This window comes from Moschus berezovskii, chromosome X, assembly GCF_049115385.1.
Source record: "Moschus berezovskii isolate FMDL1 chromosome X, NW_MosBer_1.0, whole genome shotgun sequence".
Taxonomy (NCBI): Eukaryota; Metazoa; Chordata; class Mammalia; order Artiodactyla; family Moschidae; genus Moschus; species Moschus berezovskii.
The window spans coordinates 98398990-98416172 of NC_142488.1; the positions used below are offsets into that span (position 1 = coordinate 98398990).

Genomic DNA, 17183 nt, shown 5'->3' on the forward strand with positions numbered 1-17183 from the left:
TCTTAGCGACCCCACAGACTGCAGCCTACCAGGCTCCTCCATCCATGGGATTTTCTAGGCAAGAGTACTGGAGTGGCTTGCCATTGCCTTCTCCGTCAGAGGCTTGACTGGGTGGGAATTACAGGAGGTGAAAACAGAGGTATCCCTTTTCTGATAATGGAGGCTCAGCCTTAAAATAACTAACCTAATATTGACCCTGATGAGCAGCCCGAAATTCCTGCCTCAGTGGACACCTCTGGAAACCCCGCCATATTCCTCACCAGCTGCGACCAGGTACATTGAAGGCCCTTGGCACACAAAAGGAGCAGCTCGGCTCTTCTCAAACTTTCATGTGCACACGAATCACCTTGAGATTAACATGCAGGTTCAGCAAGTCTGGAGTGGGGCCTTAGAGCCTGCATTTCTCACTAGGTAGGGCAAGTGCTGCTGGTGCCACACTTCGAGTACCAAGGGCCTAGATACCTGGTTAGCGCTGCAGAGTAAGGGAGCCATGTGGCCAGGGAAGCAGAATACCGCCACCTCTGGCAGGAGTGGGCTTTGAGGAACTTAGGAGTTTAGGGTACAAAGGAAAGCCAGAGCAGGCATGGGGAATGGTGTGAGGGATGTGCAGACGACACGGTGAGATGAGCTTGGCCACCCACCCAACCCATCTCTTCCTCAGAGATTCAGGGAGGTGAGGTGAGTGGGAACAGACAGCCCTGGCCCCTGTATGTGGCCTGCCTCCCGCTGGCTCGGTGTGTGACAGTAGGAAAAGAGTCAACTTTTTCAGTCTCGGGTTCCCTTTATGGAAAATAGGGCTGACCCCCAGCTCACCATGTTGTCACCTCACAGTAAAGCACTCAGTAAAGAGCCAGCCTGACTCCAATGCTTCTTTCAGCTGCTTACTCTTCTCTCCTTAAGGTGGGGTTTCTCTGCAGTTGCTGGGCTCGCTCTCGAATGCTGCCACCTCCTGGTCGAGCTTAAGAACTACAGCTTGATGGAACATTTGAAAAGTGGAGGCTTTTACTTTCTAAAGTTCAAAACCCAGTAGTTGGAGTTTTATAAATTTAGATGTTCTCTGTTTCTAAGCTTCTGGGTTCCTGTCAAAGAAACTGTTGCAAAAACCTATTTCCTATTATCTGTGCTTAATAATTCCAGAAAGAATGAAGGGATGGAGCCAAAGCGAAACAAATACCCAGTTGTGGATGTGACTGGTGATAGAAGTAAGGTCCGATGCTGTAAAGAGCAATAATGCATAGGAACCTGGAATGTTAGGTCCATGAATCAAGGCAAATTGGAAGTGGTCAAACAGGAGATGGAAAGAGTGAACGTCAACATTCTAGGAATCAGTGAACTAAAATGGACTGGAATGGGTGAATTTAACTCAGATGACCATTATATCTACTACTGTGGGCAGGAATCCCTTAGAAGAAATGGAGTAGCCATCATGGTCAGCAAAAGAGTCCGAAATGCAGTACTTGGATGCAATCTCAAAAATGACAGAATGATCTTTGTTCGTTTCCAAGGCAAACCATTCAGTATTACAGTAATCCAATCTATGTCCCAACCAGTAATGCTGAAGAAGCCGAAGTTGAACGGTTCTATGAAGACCTACAAGACCGTTTAGAACTAACAGCCAAAAAAGATGTCCTTTTCATAATAGGGGACTGGAATGCAAAAGTAGGAAGTCAAGAAGCACCTGGAGTAACAGGCAAATTTGGCCTTGGAGCATGGAATGAAGCAGGGCAAAGGCTAATAGAGTTTTGCCAAGAGAACGCACTGGTCATAGCAAACACCCTCTTCCAACAACACAAGAGAAGACTCTACACATGGACATCACCAGATGGTCAACACCGAAATCAGATTGATTATATTTTTGCAGCCAAAGATGGAGAAGCTCTATACAGTCAGCAAAAACAAGACCAGGAGCTGACTGTGGCTCAGATCATGAACTCCTTATTGCCAAATTCAGACTTAAATTAAAGAAAGTAGGGAAAACCACTAGACCTTTCAGATATGACCTAAATCAAATCCCTTATGATTATATGGTGGAAGTGAGAAATAGATTTAAGGGACTAGATCTGATAGATAGAGTGCCTGATGAACTCTGGACGGAGGTTTGTGACATTGTATAGGAGACAGGGACCAAGACCATCCCCATGGAAAAGAAATGCAAAAAAGCAAAATGGCTGTCTGAGGAGGCCTTACAAATAGCTGCGAAAAGAAGAGAAGCGAAAAGCAAAGGAGAAAACAAAAGATATAAACATCTGAATGCAGAGTTCCAAAGAATAGCAAGGAGAGATAAGAAAGCCTTCCTCAGCGATCAATGCAAAGAAATAGAGGAAAACAACAGAATAGAAAAAACAAGAGATTTTTTCAAGAAAATTAAAGATATCAAGGGAACATTTCATGCAAAGATGGGCTCGATAAAGGACAGAAATGGTATGGACCTAACAGAAGCAGAAGATATTAAGAAGAGGTGGCAAGAATACACAGAAGAACTGTATAAAAAGGATCTTCACGATGAAGATAATCACGATGGCGTGATCACTGACCTAGAGCCAGACATCTTGGAATGTGAAGACAAGTGGGTCTTAGAGAGCATCACTACGAACAAAGCTAGTGGAGGTGATGGAATTCCAGTTGAGCTATTTCAAATCCTGAAAGATGATGCTGTGAAAGTGCTGCACTCAATATGCCAGCAAATTTGGAAAACTCAGCAGTGGCCACAGGACTGGAAAAGGTCAGTCTTCATTCCAATCCCAAAGAAAGGCAATGCCAAAGAATGCTCAAACTACCGCACAATTGCACTCATCTCACATGCTAGTAAAGTCATGCTCAAAATTTTCCAAGCCAGGCTTCAGCAATATGTGAACCGTGAACTTCCAGATGTTCAAGCAGGTTTTAGAAAAGGCAGAGGCACCAGAGATCAAATTGCCAACATCCGCTGGATCATGGAGAAAGCAAGAGAGTTCCAGAAAAACATCTATTTCTGTTTCATTGACTATGCCAAAGCCTTTGACTGTGTGGATCACAATAAACTGTGGAACATTCTGAAAGAGATGGGAATCCCAGACCACCTGACCTGCCCCTTGAGAAACCTGTATGCAGGTCAGGAAGCAACAGTTAGAACTGGACATGGAACAACAGACTGGTTCCAAATAGGAAAAGGAGTACGTCAAGGTTGTATATTGTCACCCTGCTTATTTAACTTCTATGCAGAGTACATCATGAGGAACGCTGGGCTGGAAGAAGCACTAGCTGGAATCAAGATTGCCGGGAGAAATATCAATAACCTCAGATATGCAGATGACACCACCCTTATGGCAGAAAGTGAAGAGGAACTAAAAAGCCTCTTGATGAAAGTGAAAGAGGAGCGTGAAAAGGTTGGCTTGAAGCTCAACATTCAGAAAATAAAGATCATGGCATCTGGTCCCATCACTTCATGGGAAATAGATGGGGAAACAGTGGAAACAGTGTCAGACTTTATTTTGGGGGGCTCCAAAATCACTGCAGATGCTGATTGCAGCCATGAAATTAAAAGACGCTTACTCCTTGGAAGGAAAGTTATGACCAACGTAGATAGCATATTAAAAAGCAGAGACATTACTTTGCCAACCAAGGTCCGTCTAGTCAAGGCTATGGTTTTTCCCGTGGTCATGTATGGATGTGAGAGTTGGACTATGAAGAAAGCTGATCACCAAAGAATGATGCTTTTGAACTGTGGTGCTGGAGAAGACTCTTGAGAGTCCCTTGGACTGCAGGGAGATCCCACCAGTCCATTCTAAAGGAGATCAATCCTGGGTGTTCATTGGAAGGACTGATGCTAAAGCTGAAACTCCAGTACTTTGGCCACCTCATGCATCGAGTTGACTCACTGGAAAAGACTTGGATGCTGGGAAGGATTGGGGCTGGGAGGAGACGGGGATGACAGAGAATGAGATGGCTGGATGGCATCATCGACTCGATGGACATGAGTTGGTGATGGACAGGGAGGCCTGGCGTGCTGTGATTCATGGGGTCACAAAGAGTCGGACACGACTGCGCGACTGAACTGAACTGAACTGAACTGTGCTTGAAGACAAACTGAAAACAGATTGGAAAATAATTGTGGAGGGATATCAGTGAATCCCTGGGTATCCTGACCTCCTTATCCCAGGTTACCCAGAGAGAATTTGCCAAGTTGACATAGCCCTCCTTCTCTTGGGGGGCCCCTGGGCTGGGGAGACTGGTGGAGTTGGACTGCTTATGAAAGAGGTGTGACAATCTCCAGTTCCCAAACAGAGGTTTACATAGTGTCCATTTGCCCATTAGTTTCATAAATCTTTTGTTTAACCTTTACTTGAGGCTCCAAAGTCACCTCAGCTCCCCCTTTCTGACTCACCCTGTTACGGTGTTAGTTTTGGGGTGGGGACCAGATTGACAGAACTTCTGAAGGGAGGGGACAGATGAGAGCTTCCATTTTCTGAACGAGGAACTCTACAGAGGGTACTCCCTCTTCCTCCATCCGCCTTTCTCTCTCCATGCATGTATATATATATATAATTTATCATTATAATGGCTTCCCCAATAGCTCAGCAGGTAAATAATCTGCCTGCAATGCAGTAGATACAGGAGATGCAGTTCGATTCCTGGGTCAGGAAGATCCCCTGGAGGAGGAAATGGCAAACCACTCCAGTATTCTTGCCTGGAGAATTCCATGAACACTGATGGGCTACAGTCCATGTAGCCTGGTGGGCTACAGTCCATGGGATCACAAAGAGTCGAACACAACTGAGCACATATACTGATCATTATATTGTTTATGATAGATGCATATGTATTTATATAATATATTGAAATATAAATACATTTATAGAGAGATAAGATTAGTATCAATAGTTATATAGCGATGGGCTTCCCTGGTGGCTCAGTGGTAAAGAGTCTGCCTGCAGTGCAGGAGATAACAGGTTCAATCCCTGATCCATGAATATCCCCTGGAGAATGAAATGGCAACCCACTCCAGTATTTTTGCCTGGGAAGTCCCATGGACAGAGGAACCTGGCGGGCTATAGTCCATGGAGTCGCAGAAGAGTTGGACACAGCTTAGCAACTAAGCAACATGAATATAGAGATGTATCTAGCTGTAGATAAATAGATAGATAGGGTTAACCCTGAGAGGTAGAGATCATTATTTCCATTTAGGCCTAGTGGAAAACTTAGAGGGGTCGTTTCCTCAAGGTCACTGAGCTCAAAAGTAGCAAAGCCAGAATTTGACCCCAATTTGGCTGTCTGTGCTAACATACCCTCTTGCTTCCCTAGTGCTCTCTTGCCCAGTAGGAAGCTGGGAGATGCTCCTGGTGTACAACACTGTGGCCAGGGTGACAGCCTGGCTAGGCGATTTTTTCTGCTTAGAGAAGAGATGTTTCGTCTCCTGTGGTTTGGTAGAGGGCGCCACCTGGAGCTCTGTCACATGAACTGGGTGTCTACGGATGGTGGACCTGCCTACTCCTTCTTCTTGGGCCTCACTGGAGACCTTGATACAGTCCCCATGTCATTTCTACGGCTTTTTCAATCTACTGTATCTCTTTTAAGCACTGTCAGAAATAGGCCACCCCACAGAGCTCCACTACACCCTCATACATACATACACATACAGATATACACACACACACATGGCAAAGGGCCAGACTCAGAGAGGACACTGTTATTATTCCCAGTACCTTAAACCAAAGGCTTCGCTGGTGGCTCAGCACTAAAAGAATCTTCCTGCCAATGCAGAAGACGCAGGATCCTCTGGATGAAGAAATGCTTCCTTTCCTGTCAAAGACTGACCACTGATTTGAACTAAAAACTTGAGCTAGTCAGTAAGTTACTTTGTTTCTGTAAGCCTGTGATCCATACTATTGACCAAGTCCTGACCAAGCCAGACACATGGCTGTGCAATTTTTGAATGAGCATGTGGGTGTGCTTAGTCACTCAGTCTTGTCTGACTGACCCCATGTTTGTGACCCTATGGACTGTAGCCTGGCAGGCTCCTCTGTCCATGGGGATTCTCCAGGCAAGAATACTGGAGTGGGTTGCCATGGCCCTCCTCTAGGGGATGTTCCCAACTTAGGAATTGAATCCAGGTCTCCCACATTGCAGGTGGATTTCTTACTGTCTGAGCCACCAAGGAAACCCAAATGAGCATGAACCCATGCAAAAAAATCACATAATAAGGCTGTTTTACAGAAAAGTCAATTCACTCAGATCATTTAAGGGGATTCCCTGCTGGCTCAGACAGTAAAGAGTCTCCCTGCAATGTGGGAGACCTGGGTTTGATGCCTGGATCAGGAAGATCCCCTGGAGAAGGAAATGGCAACCCATTCCAATATTCTTTCCTGGAAAATCCCATGGATTGAGAAGCCTGGCAGGCTATATACCATGGGGTTGCAAAGAGTCTGAGCAAGATACATCCTGCGTTTGTATTGTATTTCAAGCAGTTCACAGAAGTGAGATCTTCCCATTCTGATAATACTCTGTGAAGTAACTGGAACAGGCCCAGTGACCCCAGTTTAAAAACAAGAAAATTAAGACAGAGTGGAGTGGTTTGTCTTAGGTTTGTGATAGAGACAAATTAAACTTGGCATCAGACGTCAGAAACACTCTTTGCCAACAGAAGCACTTAGATGTACCCAACACAATCCTGAATGCCATTCCAGAGACCTTTGGGGTGTCCTTCCCTACCCCATCCCCCTGCCTCAGACAGATCTCTCTTTGCTTCCCTAACCCAGTCTAGAACACAGAGGCCCAGTTGGTTCTCAGGCCTGGACAGTGAGGTTGGGGTGCCCCATTAGGTACATCAGCTCATGATCTTTAGTGGTACTCTCAACCCTTTGAATATCAGATAAAAGTAGAGATTTTATTATCCCAAATCCCACCCCCCATGTCATTATTGGGCTAGACATTTTCCTTTTGATGAAGCATCGTTTTTTCTCTCATTTGTAGTAGCTGATCATCTCAAACTGAGTTTTCCCAGTGAGGTGTATCTGTGCTGATACTCATGTGACCAAGCAGTGCCTTCTGACAGGAATTACTGACTTTCTAACACTGACTAACTTGCTAGCAAATTAAGACCAGAAGTCACCTCCCTGGTATCTCGTCTGTGGCACAGTCAGCATTCCCATTTCTTTGGGAGGCCATTGCCTTTTTCTTGGCCAGATGTGCTCTTTGACCATAGGTCTAAGAACCTATGGTCTAGAGCAAGATGCTTTCCAGTGTTGAAAGAGTCAGGAAGCTTCTCTAATGGCACCTGGACTCATGGCCTGGTGATTCCACCTGCCACCTCTTGGCTACTGCTGCTCACCGAGCCCGCCATGTCATCTGTGGTTGCTCATTCCTCCCTTGTCCCCAAACCTGTCCCTTTCCATTTTTGTACTTGGACTTTGAGGAGATGTAAATGCTAGGGCAAATCTTCACATGGAATGATTGGATTTGGTGGTGGGTGGCTTCCTTCAAGCATGTTCACTCTCTTTCAGGCTTTCTGTTATCTCATTCCCATTGTCACCAAGGGAGGGGTTAGGACAACCAGAGTGACCCTTCCAAGGACAGCAGTGGGGCCAGGGCGGGTGATTCTTCAAAGGCTAATCAGGTGTTATTCAAAACAGGTGATGAGCTCATTTTCCTGGACCCTCACACAACCCAGACCTTTGTTGACACTGAAGAGAATGGAACGGTTGACGACCAGACTTTCCATTGTCTGCAACCCCCGCAGCGGATGAACATCCTGAACTTGGATCCTTCCGTAGCATTGGTTGGTATCCGAAGGTTGGGTGAACCAAGAGACACACTGCTGCCCTATCACAGTTTGGTTCCCTGGGAGTTATCCAGGTTACTAGATAGGATGGCAAGAGAATATTTGCTTCCCACGCCCACGAGAGGTAGTTTCATGTAGTGTAGTGGGGAGGGAATGGGTCCTGAAGCTGAGTTGCTCAAGTTAGGATCCAAGCCACTTACCAGCCATGGACTGAGGGGGAGTCCCTCCTTAACTTTTCTGAGCTTTGGCCTTCTCATCCCTCCCATGGGCAAAACAATAGCTCCTTCCTTGTAGGCTTGTGTGAGGTATGCTATGTGTAAGGTACTTAGCACACTGCCCGGCATATTGTAAGCATTCTAGAAATGTTGGTTATTATTACTGTTACCATCTTTCTCCCTTTTCCTTCTTGCCCCCTAAATATTGCCACCCAGGCACAGGGAATAAGGTGAAACATAGGGAGGGATAAGGGGCCAAGACCTCCTGGGTGGAAAATGTCCATTCCTCTGGGCACATAATCCAGGAAGTTGCAGGGTTCCCCCCACCCTTCCCCGGAAGTATGTCTGCTGTTGACACACGGAAAGGGCAGCTGTCTGGGAACTAGCCAGTGGTTCTGAGGCCTGTCTGAATCCTCTCCTCCAGTTTAACTTGATTGTCAGAGTGCCAATGGTAGAGAGCTGACAGAGTCCTCCTCTTGTTTTGGACCATTCTTTTAGTACTATAGGATGTTCTGAGGATGGATAAAGAGGCCCATGGTTCTCTTTATTCTAACATAATTTCCGTAAGGTCAAAGCCACCTTTCTAATTAATGCCTCTAGTTAAAAGTACTATTTGGCTTTGTCTGCTAGTTTTATGGCATTGTTTTTTTCTCAGTAGGTGTATTTGTGCACTGAATGTAATGGAATTAACCCTGTGCTTTGGAGATTGGTCTTCATGTTAGTGTATCTCACAGTGTGAAGTGGGAGAGACAGGGAGGAAAAGGGATAGGGTAAAAGGGAAAGGGACAATGAGAGAGAGAAGCAGAGAGAGAGAAAATATGAATGAGCATGTGTGTGTCCTAGTGAGGCAGGAGAGTGATAAACTCAATCTTCCTCCTTATTGTTGGGAGGATAGATCCAAAGGAAGTGGCCCACATGTTGTGTCACAACTCTGGGCCAACGGCTCTGTCTTGCAATACATAAGGCCTGCCTTGGTACCCCTAACCAGTTCTTCTTTTTTTTAATTGGAATATAATTGCTTTACGATGTTGTATTAGTTTCTGTGGTACAACAATGTGAAACAGCTATATGTATACATATATCCCCTCCTTCTTGAACCTCCCTCCTAACCCTCCACATCCCACCCCTTTAGGTCATCACAGAGCACCGAGCTGAGCTCCCTGTGCTATACAGCTGCTTCCCACTAGCTATCTGTTTTACACATGGTGGTGTACGTGTGTGTGTGTGTGTGTGTGTGTGTGTGTAAATTCTAATCTCCAAATTCATCCCACCCTCACCTTCTCCCCCTCTGTGTCCACATGTCTGTTCGCTACATAGGAGGGCATTTTTTGAGGCAAGGTAATTTTGGATAAATAACAAATTGGAGAAGGGACATTTGTATATAAATGGCCAATAGGGAACTGGAGATATGAGATGGGTAGTGTATATATGTCATGAACAGTTCTAAGTTGTCTTCTTTTGCTTTCCCCCAAGGGGTTTTTCTGCAAAGAAGAAAAAGACTTTGATAGCTGGTGTAGTCTTGTTCAGAAGGTAAAGATCTATGTTTTTTTCAGTCTTAAAAAACCAAATGTTTTTCAACATAATTCCTTTCCAAGATGGTTTTTCATAGTAACAAATCCAGCCTGATATGACTTTATTGCAAGAGAAAGAAACTAAGATATGGGGAATTATACATAACTTTGGGGAAACCAAAGGAAAACTTTGGTTTGAAATATGCTTACTTTGTCAAATGAGTGATATTTTTAGCTACTGAATGTTCCATCTCATTGAGGTTATAAGTCAATGAAATCTTCAACTAATTACCATTTTCACCTAAAAATGTCAGCTTCATATAGGTCAGCCTAAATTCTTCTATACTCTGATTATAACATTGAGGTGGTTGGATAAATGAAACTACTTTTCTGTTTGTTTCATGGTCCATTTACAGTTTAGTGTATTCCATTATGGTTTAAGGGGCTTACCTTTCTAGTAACTGTTTTATTTATGTATTGATAAAATATAGACACACTGCCACTTAAAGAAAACACAGTTTGCAGAAATCTGTGTAAATATGAAAGCAAACTGTTCTCTTTTCTTGGACACTTTATGTCAAAAGATATTTATTGTTTTGCTGGCTCCTAATCTTTGTGTCTGCCCCCCTCATCCTTCGCTTCTAACACATGCCAATTTTGTGGGAGACATTGATCAATGGTTATTGAAAGAATGAAGAGAGATCATAGGGAGCAGTTTAAAGAGCCCTGGGTGGGGTGGCAGGAGACATAATGTTCTCTTGTCAGCAAAACAGAGGGATTGGAGAAATGGGATCCCAGAGCCTCTCCTAAGTGTAAGGATGGAAAATTATTCTTCACAAGTAAACAAATAATTAATTCCAAAGTCCCCAGCTAAATCTGAAACCCCAGTTAATAATTGACTGAGACATCATGAAGAATTACTTTCTAAAATTAGTTCGGAATGCAGCAAAACTGTATATCATATTTAACATTAGAAAGAAAAATTTCTGATAAGACCAAGGTCTTTAGGACATATACCATATGTCTTGGACTAAAACTGAAACCATGCCAATATGTACTGATGTTCTTTGGGGACAGATTTAATTTAATTAACCCACATTTCTTTGGAGCCAACACTTCAGGAACATCTTATCCCTAAATTGAGTTGGTCCCGTGCAACTGGCACATGACCTGAACCTTATGATGGAGCACAGGCAGTGGGTACTAGCCTTCCATCAGATCCTCCCACCAGTATCCTTCCTTCCTGGCCAACAATATCTAGAGTTGAAGAGGGATGGATCTTCAGATGGGTCTGGTACAGGATGGGTATATTTGTTGAGCCTGTGCTTTCACCTTTCAATAACCAGATCACTCTCTTGGGGTTTGGAGTCATATATTGCCAATTGGACAGAAATGTAGTGACTCTTCAGTGTTTACAACTGATTCTGTGTCTCCTCAGGAAATTCTAAAGGAAAATTTAAGGATGTTTGAATTAGTTCAGAAACATCCGTCACATTGGCCTCCCTTTGTTCCTCCAGTCAAGCCGGAAGTAACAACCACAGGGGCAGGTAAGCTGTTGTTCAGAAGCTCTCTTGCCAGCAGACCCTTGGATAGCAGTTGTTTTATGAGACAGAAGCAGTTGAGAGTCATGCTTTCTGTGGAATGAAAATTTCTACTCAGTTGGACTGATCAAGGAATGGTATTTCTTCTGGTGAACTGATACTTAGCAATTTCAAAGAATAATAGTAAAAGAAAATAAGCTCCATGGAAAATCAAAATGAGTAGAATTTCTTCTTTTTCATGGTCTGGTTTAGAAAACAAATCAGAGGACATGGGTAATTTAAAAGGTTCCTCAAAGATATTACAGAGCCTCCTCTTCATCACTGTGAACAGGACTGTGTAACAAGTCCAGTTCATTTCTTTTTTTAATTGATGTGTAGTTGATTTACAGTGTTGTGTCAATTTCAGGTATACAGTAAGGTAATAAATATATATATATGTAATTTTTCATATATGTATATGAAACATATATATATGTTTTTATTTTCTATTATTGGTTATTATAAGATATTAAATATAGTTCCTTTTGCTATACAGTAGGTTCTTATTTATTTATTTTATATATAGTAGTATATATCTGTTAATCCCAAACTTCTAATTTATAGCCCCCCCCCTTTCCCTTCTGGTAACCATAAATTTGTTTTCTATGTCTGTAAGTCTATTTCTGTTTTATAAATAAGGTCATTTGTATCATTTTTTAGATTCCACATGTAAGTGATATCGTGTGGTATTTACCTTTCTCTTTCTGACTTAGTTTACTTAGTATGATAATGTTTAGGTCCATCCATGTTTCAGCAAATGGCATTATTTCATTCTTCTTTATGGCTGAGTAATATTCTATTATATATGTATGCATGTGTATGTATACATATATTATATATACACACCACATCTTATTTATCCATTCACCTGTAGATGGACATTTAGGTTGCTTCTATGTCTTCACTATTGTAAATAGTGCTGCTGTGACCATTGGGGTGCATATATCTTTTTAAATTAGATTTTTCATCTTCTCTGGATCTATGCCAAGGAGTGTGACTGCTGGATCATATGGTAACTCTATTTTTAGTTTTTTAAGAAACCTCCACACTGTCCTCCATAGTGGCCACATCAATTTACATTCCCAGCAACAGTATAAGAGAGATCCCTTTTCTCCATACCCTCTCCAGCATTTATTATTTGTAGATTTTTTGATGATGGCCATTCTGAGCAGTGTGAGGTGATACCTCATTGTAGTTTTAATTTGCATTTCTCTAATGCTTAGTGATATTGAGCATCTTTTCATGTGCCTGTTGGCCATTTGTATGGCTTCTTTGGAGAAATATCTATTTAAGTCTTCTGCTTATTTTTTGATTGGGCTGTTTTTTGATACTGAGCTATATGAGCTGTTTGTGTATTTGAAAGTTAATCCCTTGCAGTCACATCATTTGCAAATAATTTCTCCAAGTCCACAGGTAACCTTTTTGTTTTGTTTACAGTTTCCTTTGCTGTGCAAATGTTTTTAAGTTTAATTACATCCCATTTGTTTATTTTTACTTTTGTTTCCATTACTCTAGGAGACAGATCGAAAGAAATATTGCTGAAATTTATGTCAGAGTATTCTGCCTATGTCTTCCTCTAGGAGTTTTATAGTATCCAGTCCTACATTGAGGCATTTAGTTCATTTTGAGTTTATTTTTTGTATATGGTATTAGAGAATGTTCTGATTTCATTCTTTTTCATGTAACTGTCCAATTTTCCCAGAACCACTTATTGAGGGAACTGTCTTTTCTCCATGGTATATTCTTGCCTCCATTGTAGTAGATTGGGCTTCCCTGATAGCTCAGCTGGTAAAGAATCCACCTGTAATGCAGGGCACCCTGATTCGATTCCTGGGGAAGATCCACTGGAAAGGGATAGGCTACCCACTCCAGTATTCTTAGGTTTCCCTAGTGGCTTAGATAGTAAAGAATCTATCTGCAATGCGGAAGATCTGGGTTCGATCCCTGGGTTTTGAAGATCCCCTGGAGAAGGGAACAGCTACCCACTCCATTATTCTGGGCTGGAGAATTCCATGGACTGTATAGTCCATGAGATCGCAAAGAGTCAGACTCGACTGAGCAACTTTCACTTGTTGTAGATTAATTAACCATAAGTGCATGGGTTTATTTCTGTGCTTTCAGTCCTGTTCCATTGATCTATGCTTCTGTTTTTGTGCCAGTACCATACTGTTCTGATGACTGTAGCTTTGTAGTATAGTATGAAGTCAGGGAGCATGATTCCTTCAGCTCTGTTCTTCTTTCTCAAGATTGTTTTGTCTATTTGAGGTCTTTTCTGTTTTCACACAAATTGGAAAGTTTTTTGTTCTAGTTTTGTGGAAAATGCCATTGGTAATTTGTTAGGGATTACATTGAATCTGTAGATTGTGTTGGGTAGTATGGTGTTTTTAACAATATTAATTCTTCCAATCCAAGAACATGGTATATCTTTTCATCTGTTTGTGTCATCATTAGTTTCTTTCATCAGCATCTTATAGTTTTGGGAGTACAGGTGTTTTGCCTCCTTATGTAGATTTATTCCTAGGTATTTTATTCTTTTTAATGTGATAGTAAGTGGGATTATTTCCTTAATTTCTCTTTTTGATAGTTCATTGTTAGTGTATAGAAATGCAACAGATTTCTGTATGTTAATCTTGTACCCTGCAACTTTACCAAATTTGTTGACGAACTCCAGTAGTTTTCTGATGGCATCTTTAGGATTTTCTACGTATAGTATCATGTCATCTGCAAACAGTGATAGTTTTACTTCTTTCCTTCCAATCTGGATTACTTTTATTTTTCTTTCTTCTCTGATTTCTGTGGCCTGGATTTCCAAAACTATATTGACTAAAAGTGGCAAGAGTGGGCATCCTTATCTTGTTCCTGATCTTAGAGGGAATGCTTTCAGCTACTTGCCATTGAATATGATGTTTAGCTGTGTGTTTGTCATATATGGCCTTATTATGTTGAAGTATGTTCCTTCTATGTCCACTTTCTGGAGAGTTTTTATCATCGATGGATATTGAATTTAATCAGAAGTTTTTTCTGCGTCTATTGAGATGAGCATATGGTTTTCATTCTTTAATTTGTTCATGTGGTGTATCACATTGATTTGCAGATATTGAAAAATCCTTGCATCCCTGGGATAAATCCCACTTGGTCATGGTGTGTGATCCTTTCAATGTATTGTTGGAGTCAGTTGGCTAGTATTGTGTTGAGGATTTTTGCATCTATGTTCATCAGTGATATTGACCTGTAATTTTCTTTTTTGTATGTGATATCTTTGTTTGGTTTGGTGTTTGGGTATTAGTGGCCTCATAGAATGAGTTCAGAAGTGTTTCTACCTCTGCAATTTTTTAGAATAGTTTGAGAAGGATAGCTGTTAACTCTTCTTTATTTTTTTTTCTTTTTTTTTTATTGGAGGCTAATTATTTTACAATATTATATTGGTTGGTTTTGCCATACATTGACATGAATCCGCCCCGGGTGTACATGAGTTCCCCTTCCTGAACCCCCCTCCCACCTCCCTCCTCCCTTTATCCTCCCTCTGGGTCATCCCCGCACACCAGCCCCAAGCATCCTGTAACATGCATCGACCCTGAACTGCTGATTCGTTTCACATATGACAACATACATGTTTCAATGCCATTCTCCCAAATCATCCCACCCTCACCCTCTCCCATAGAGTTCCAAAGACTGTTCTATACACCTGTGTCTCTTTTGCTTTCTCGTATACAGGGTTATCATTTGCATCTTTCTAAATTCCATATATATGCGTTAGTATACTGTATTGGTGTTTTTCTTTCTGGCTTACTTCACTCTGTATAATAGGCTCCAGTTTCATCCACCTCATTAGAACTGATTCAAATGCATTCTTTTTAATGGCTGAGTAATATAATTCACCTGTGATGCCATCCAGTCTTGGACTTTTGTTTGTTGGGAATTTATCAATTTCTGTACTGGTAATTGGTTTATTCATAGTTTCTGTTTCTTCCTGGTTCAGTCTTGGGAGATTGTACCTTTCTAAGAATTTGTCCATTTCTTCTAGGCTGTTTATTTTATTGCTGTGTAGTTTCTCATAGTAGTCTCTTATGATCTTTTGTATTTCTGTGGTGTCAGTTGTAATTTCTCTTTTTTCACTTCTGATTTTATTGATTTGGGTTCTCTCCCTTTTTTACTTGATGAGTCTTGCTAAAGGTTTATCAATTTTTTTATCTTTTCAAAGAACCAGCTTTTGGTTTTATTGATCATTTCTATTTTTTTTTAGTCTCTATTTCATTTCTGCTCTGATCTTAATGATTTATTTCCTTCCATAACTTTGGGTACTGTTTGTTCTTCTTTCTCTAGTTGTTTTAGGTGTCAGTTTAGGTTGTTTGAGATTTTTCTTATTTCCTGAGGTAAACTTATATTGCTATAAACTTCCCTCTTAGAAGTGCTTTTGCTGAAACCCATAAGTTTTGGATCATCGTATATTCATTTTCATTTGTCCCTAGGTACTTTAATATTTCCTCTTTGATTTCTTCAGTGATCCATGGGTTGTTTGGTATCATATTGTTTAATCTCCACATGTTTGTGGATTTTTGCTGTTTTTTCTTATAGTTGATTTCTAATCTTGTAGAGTTCTGGTTGGAAAAGATGCTTGATATGATTTTAGTTTTCTTAGATTTACCAAAGCTCATTTTGTGGCCAGGAGAATGTTCCATGTGCACTTGAAAAGAATGTTCTGCTGTTTTTTGATGGAATGCTATATAAATACCAATTAACTCCATTTGGTCTCATGTGTTATTTTAATACCTATGTTTCCTTATTGATTTTCTGTCTCAATGATCTGTCCATTGATGTAACTAGAGTGTTAAAGTTCCCTACTATTATTGTGTTACTATCAATTTCTCCTTTTATAAATGTTATTATTTGCCTTATATATTAAGGTGCTCCTATGTTGGGTGCATATATATTTACAATTTTTATATTTTCTTCTTGGATGCATCCCTTGAATCCCTTGATTCATCCCTTGTAGTGTCCTTCTTTGTCTCTTGTCACAGTCTTCATTTTAAAGTTTATTTTATCTGATATGAGTATTGCTATTCTTGCTTTCTTCTGATTTCCATTTGCGTGGAATACCTTTTTCTATCCCCTTACTTTCAGTCTGTATACATATCTAGATCTGAAGTCAATATGTTGTAGGCAGCATATATATAGGTCTTGTTTTTGTATGCATTCAGCCAGTGTGTCTTTTGGTTGGAAAAATTTAGTCTGTTTGCATTTAAAGTAATTATTGATATGTGTCTTCTTATTGCGATTTTGTTAATGGTTTTGGATTTGTTTTCGTACGTCTTTTCCCCCCTTTTTCTTCTTTTGTTCTCTGGTGATTTGATAACTACCTTTAGTGTTATGTTTGGATTCCTTCTTTTTTGTGTGTATATCTGTTGCAGACTTTTGGTTTCTGATTTTTGTATAAGTCTGTTTATAAATGTGACTGTTTTAAGTTGCTGATCTCTTAATTTCAAATGCATCTTAAATACCATGCATTTGTACTCTTCTCCCCTCATGATTACTGTTTTTGATATCATGCTTTACATCTAATTGTTTTTTGAATCCTTTATCTGCTTATTGTAGATACAGGTGACTTTACAAGTTTTGTCTTTTAACCTCCTTACTAGTTTTGTCTGAATGGTTTTCTACCATTACTGTATGTTTGCCTTTACCAGTGAGCTTTTTCATTTTGTAATTTTCTTGTTCTTATTTGTGATCTTTTGTTTCCATGCAGAGAAGTCCTTTAACATTTTTTGTAAAGCTGGTTTGGTGGTGCTGAATTCTTTTAGCTTTCCTTTGTCTGTAAAGCTTTTGATTTCTCCATCAAATCTGAATGAGAATCTTTCTGGGTAGAGTATTCTTGGTTGTAGATTTTCCCTTTTCATCACTTTAAATATATTATGTCATTCCCTTCTGACCTGCAGAATTTCTGCTGAAAAATCAGCTAATAGCCTTATGAGAGTTCCCTTGTATGCTGTTTGTTTTCTCTTGCTGCTTATAGTATTCTCTCTTTATCTTTAATTTTTATAATTTTCATTACATCATGTCTTGGTGTGTTGCTCTTTGTGTGCATCTTGTATGGGACTCTCTGCACTTCCTGGACTTGGATGCC

At 40.8% G+C, this 17183-nt stretch overlaps 1 protein-coding gene across 3 annotated transcripts in view; it reads left to right on the forward strand.

The window, feature by feature from the left end:
* Positions 1-17183, forward strand: part of ATG4A (autophagy related 4A cysteine peptidase) — an 87316-nt gene that overhangs the window by 63319 nt on the left and 6814 nt on the right. For all 3 annotated transcript variants that reach the window (XM_055438021.2, XM_055438019.2, XM_055438020.2), the window contains 3 exons: positions 7608-7753; positions 9445-9501; positions 10921-11029. In XM_055438021.2, coding sequence (XP_055293996.2) covers positions 7608-7753; positions 9445-9501; positions 10921-11029 — 312 coding nt within the window. The remainder of the gene's footprint in view (positions 1-7607; positions 7754-9444; positions 9502-10920; positions 11030-17183) is intronic.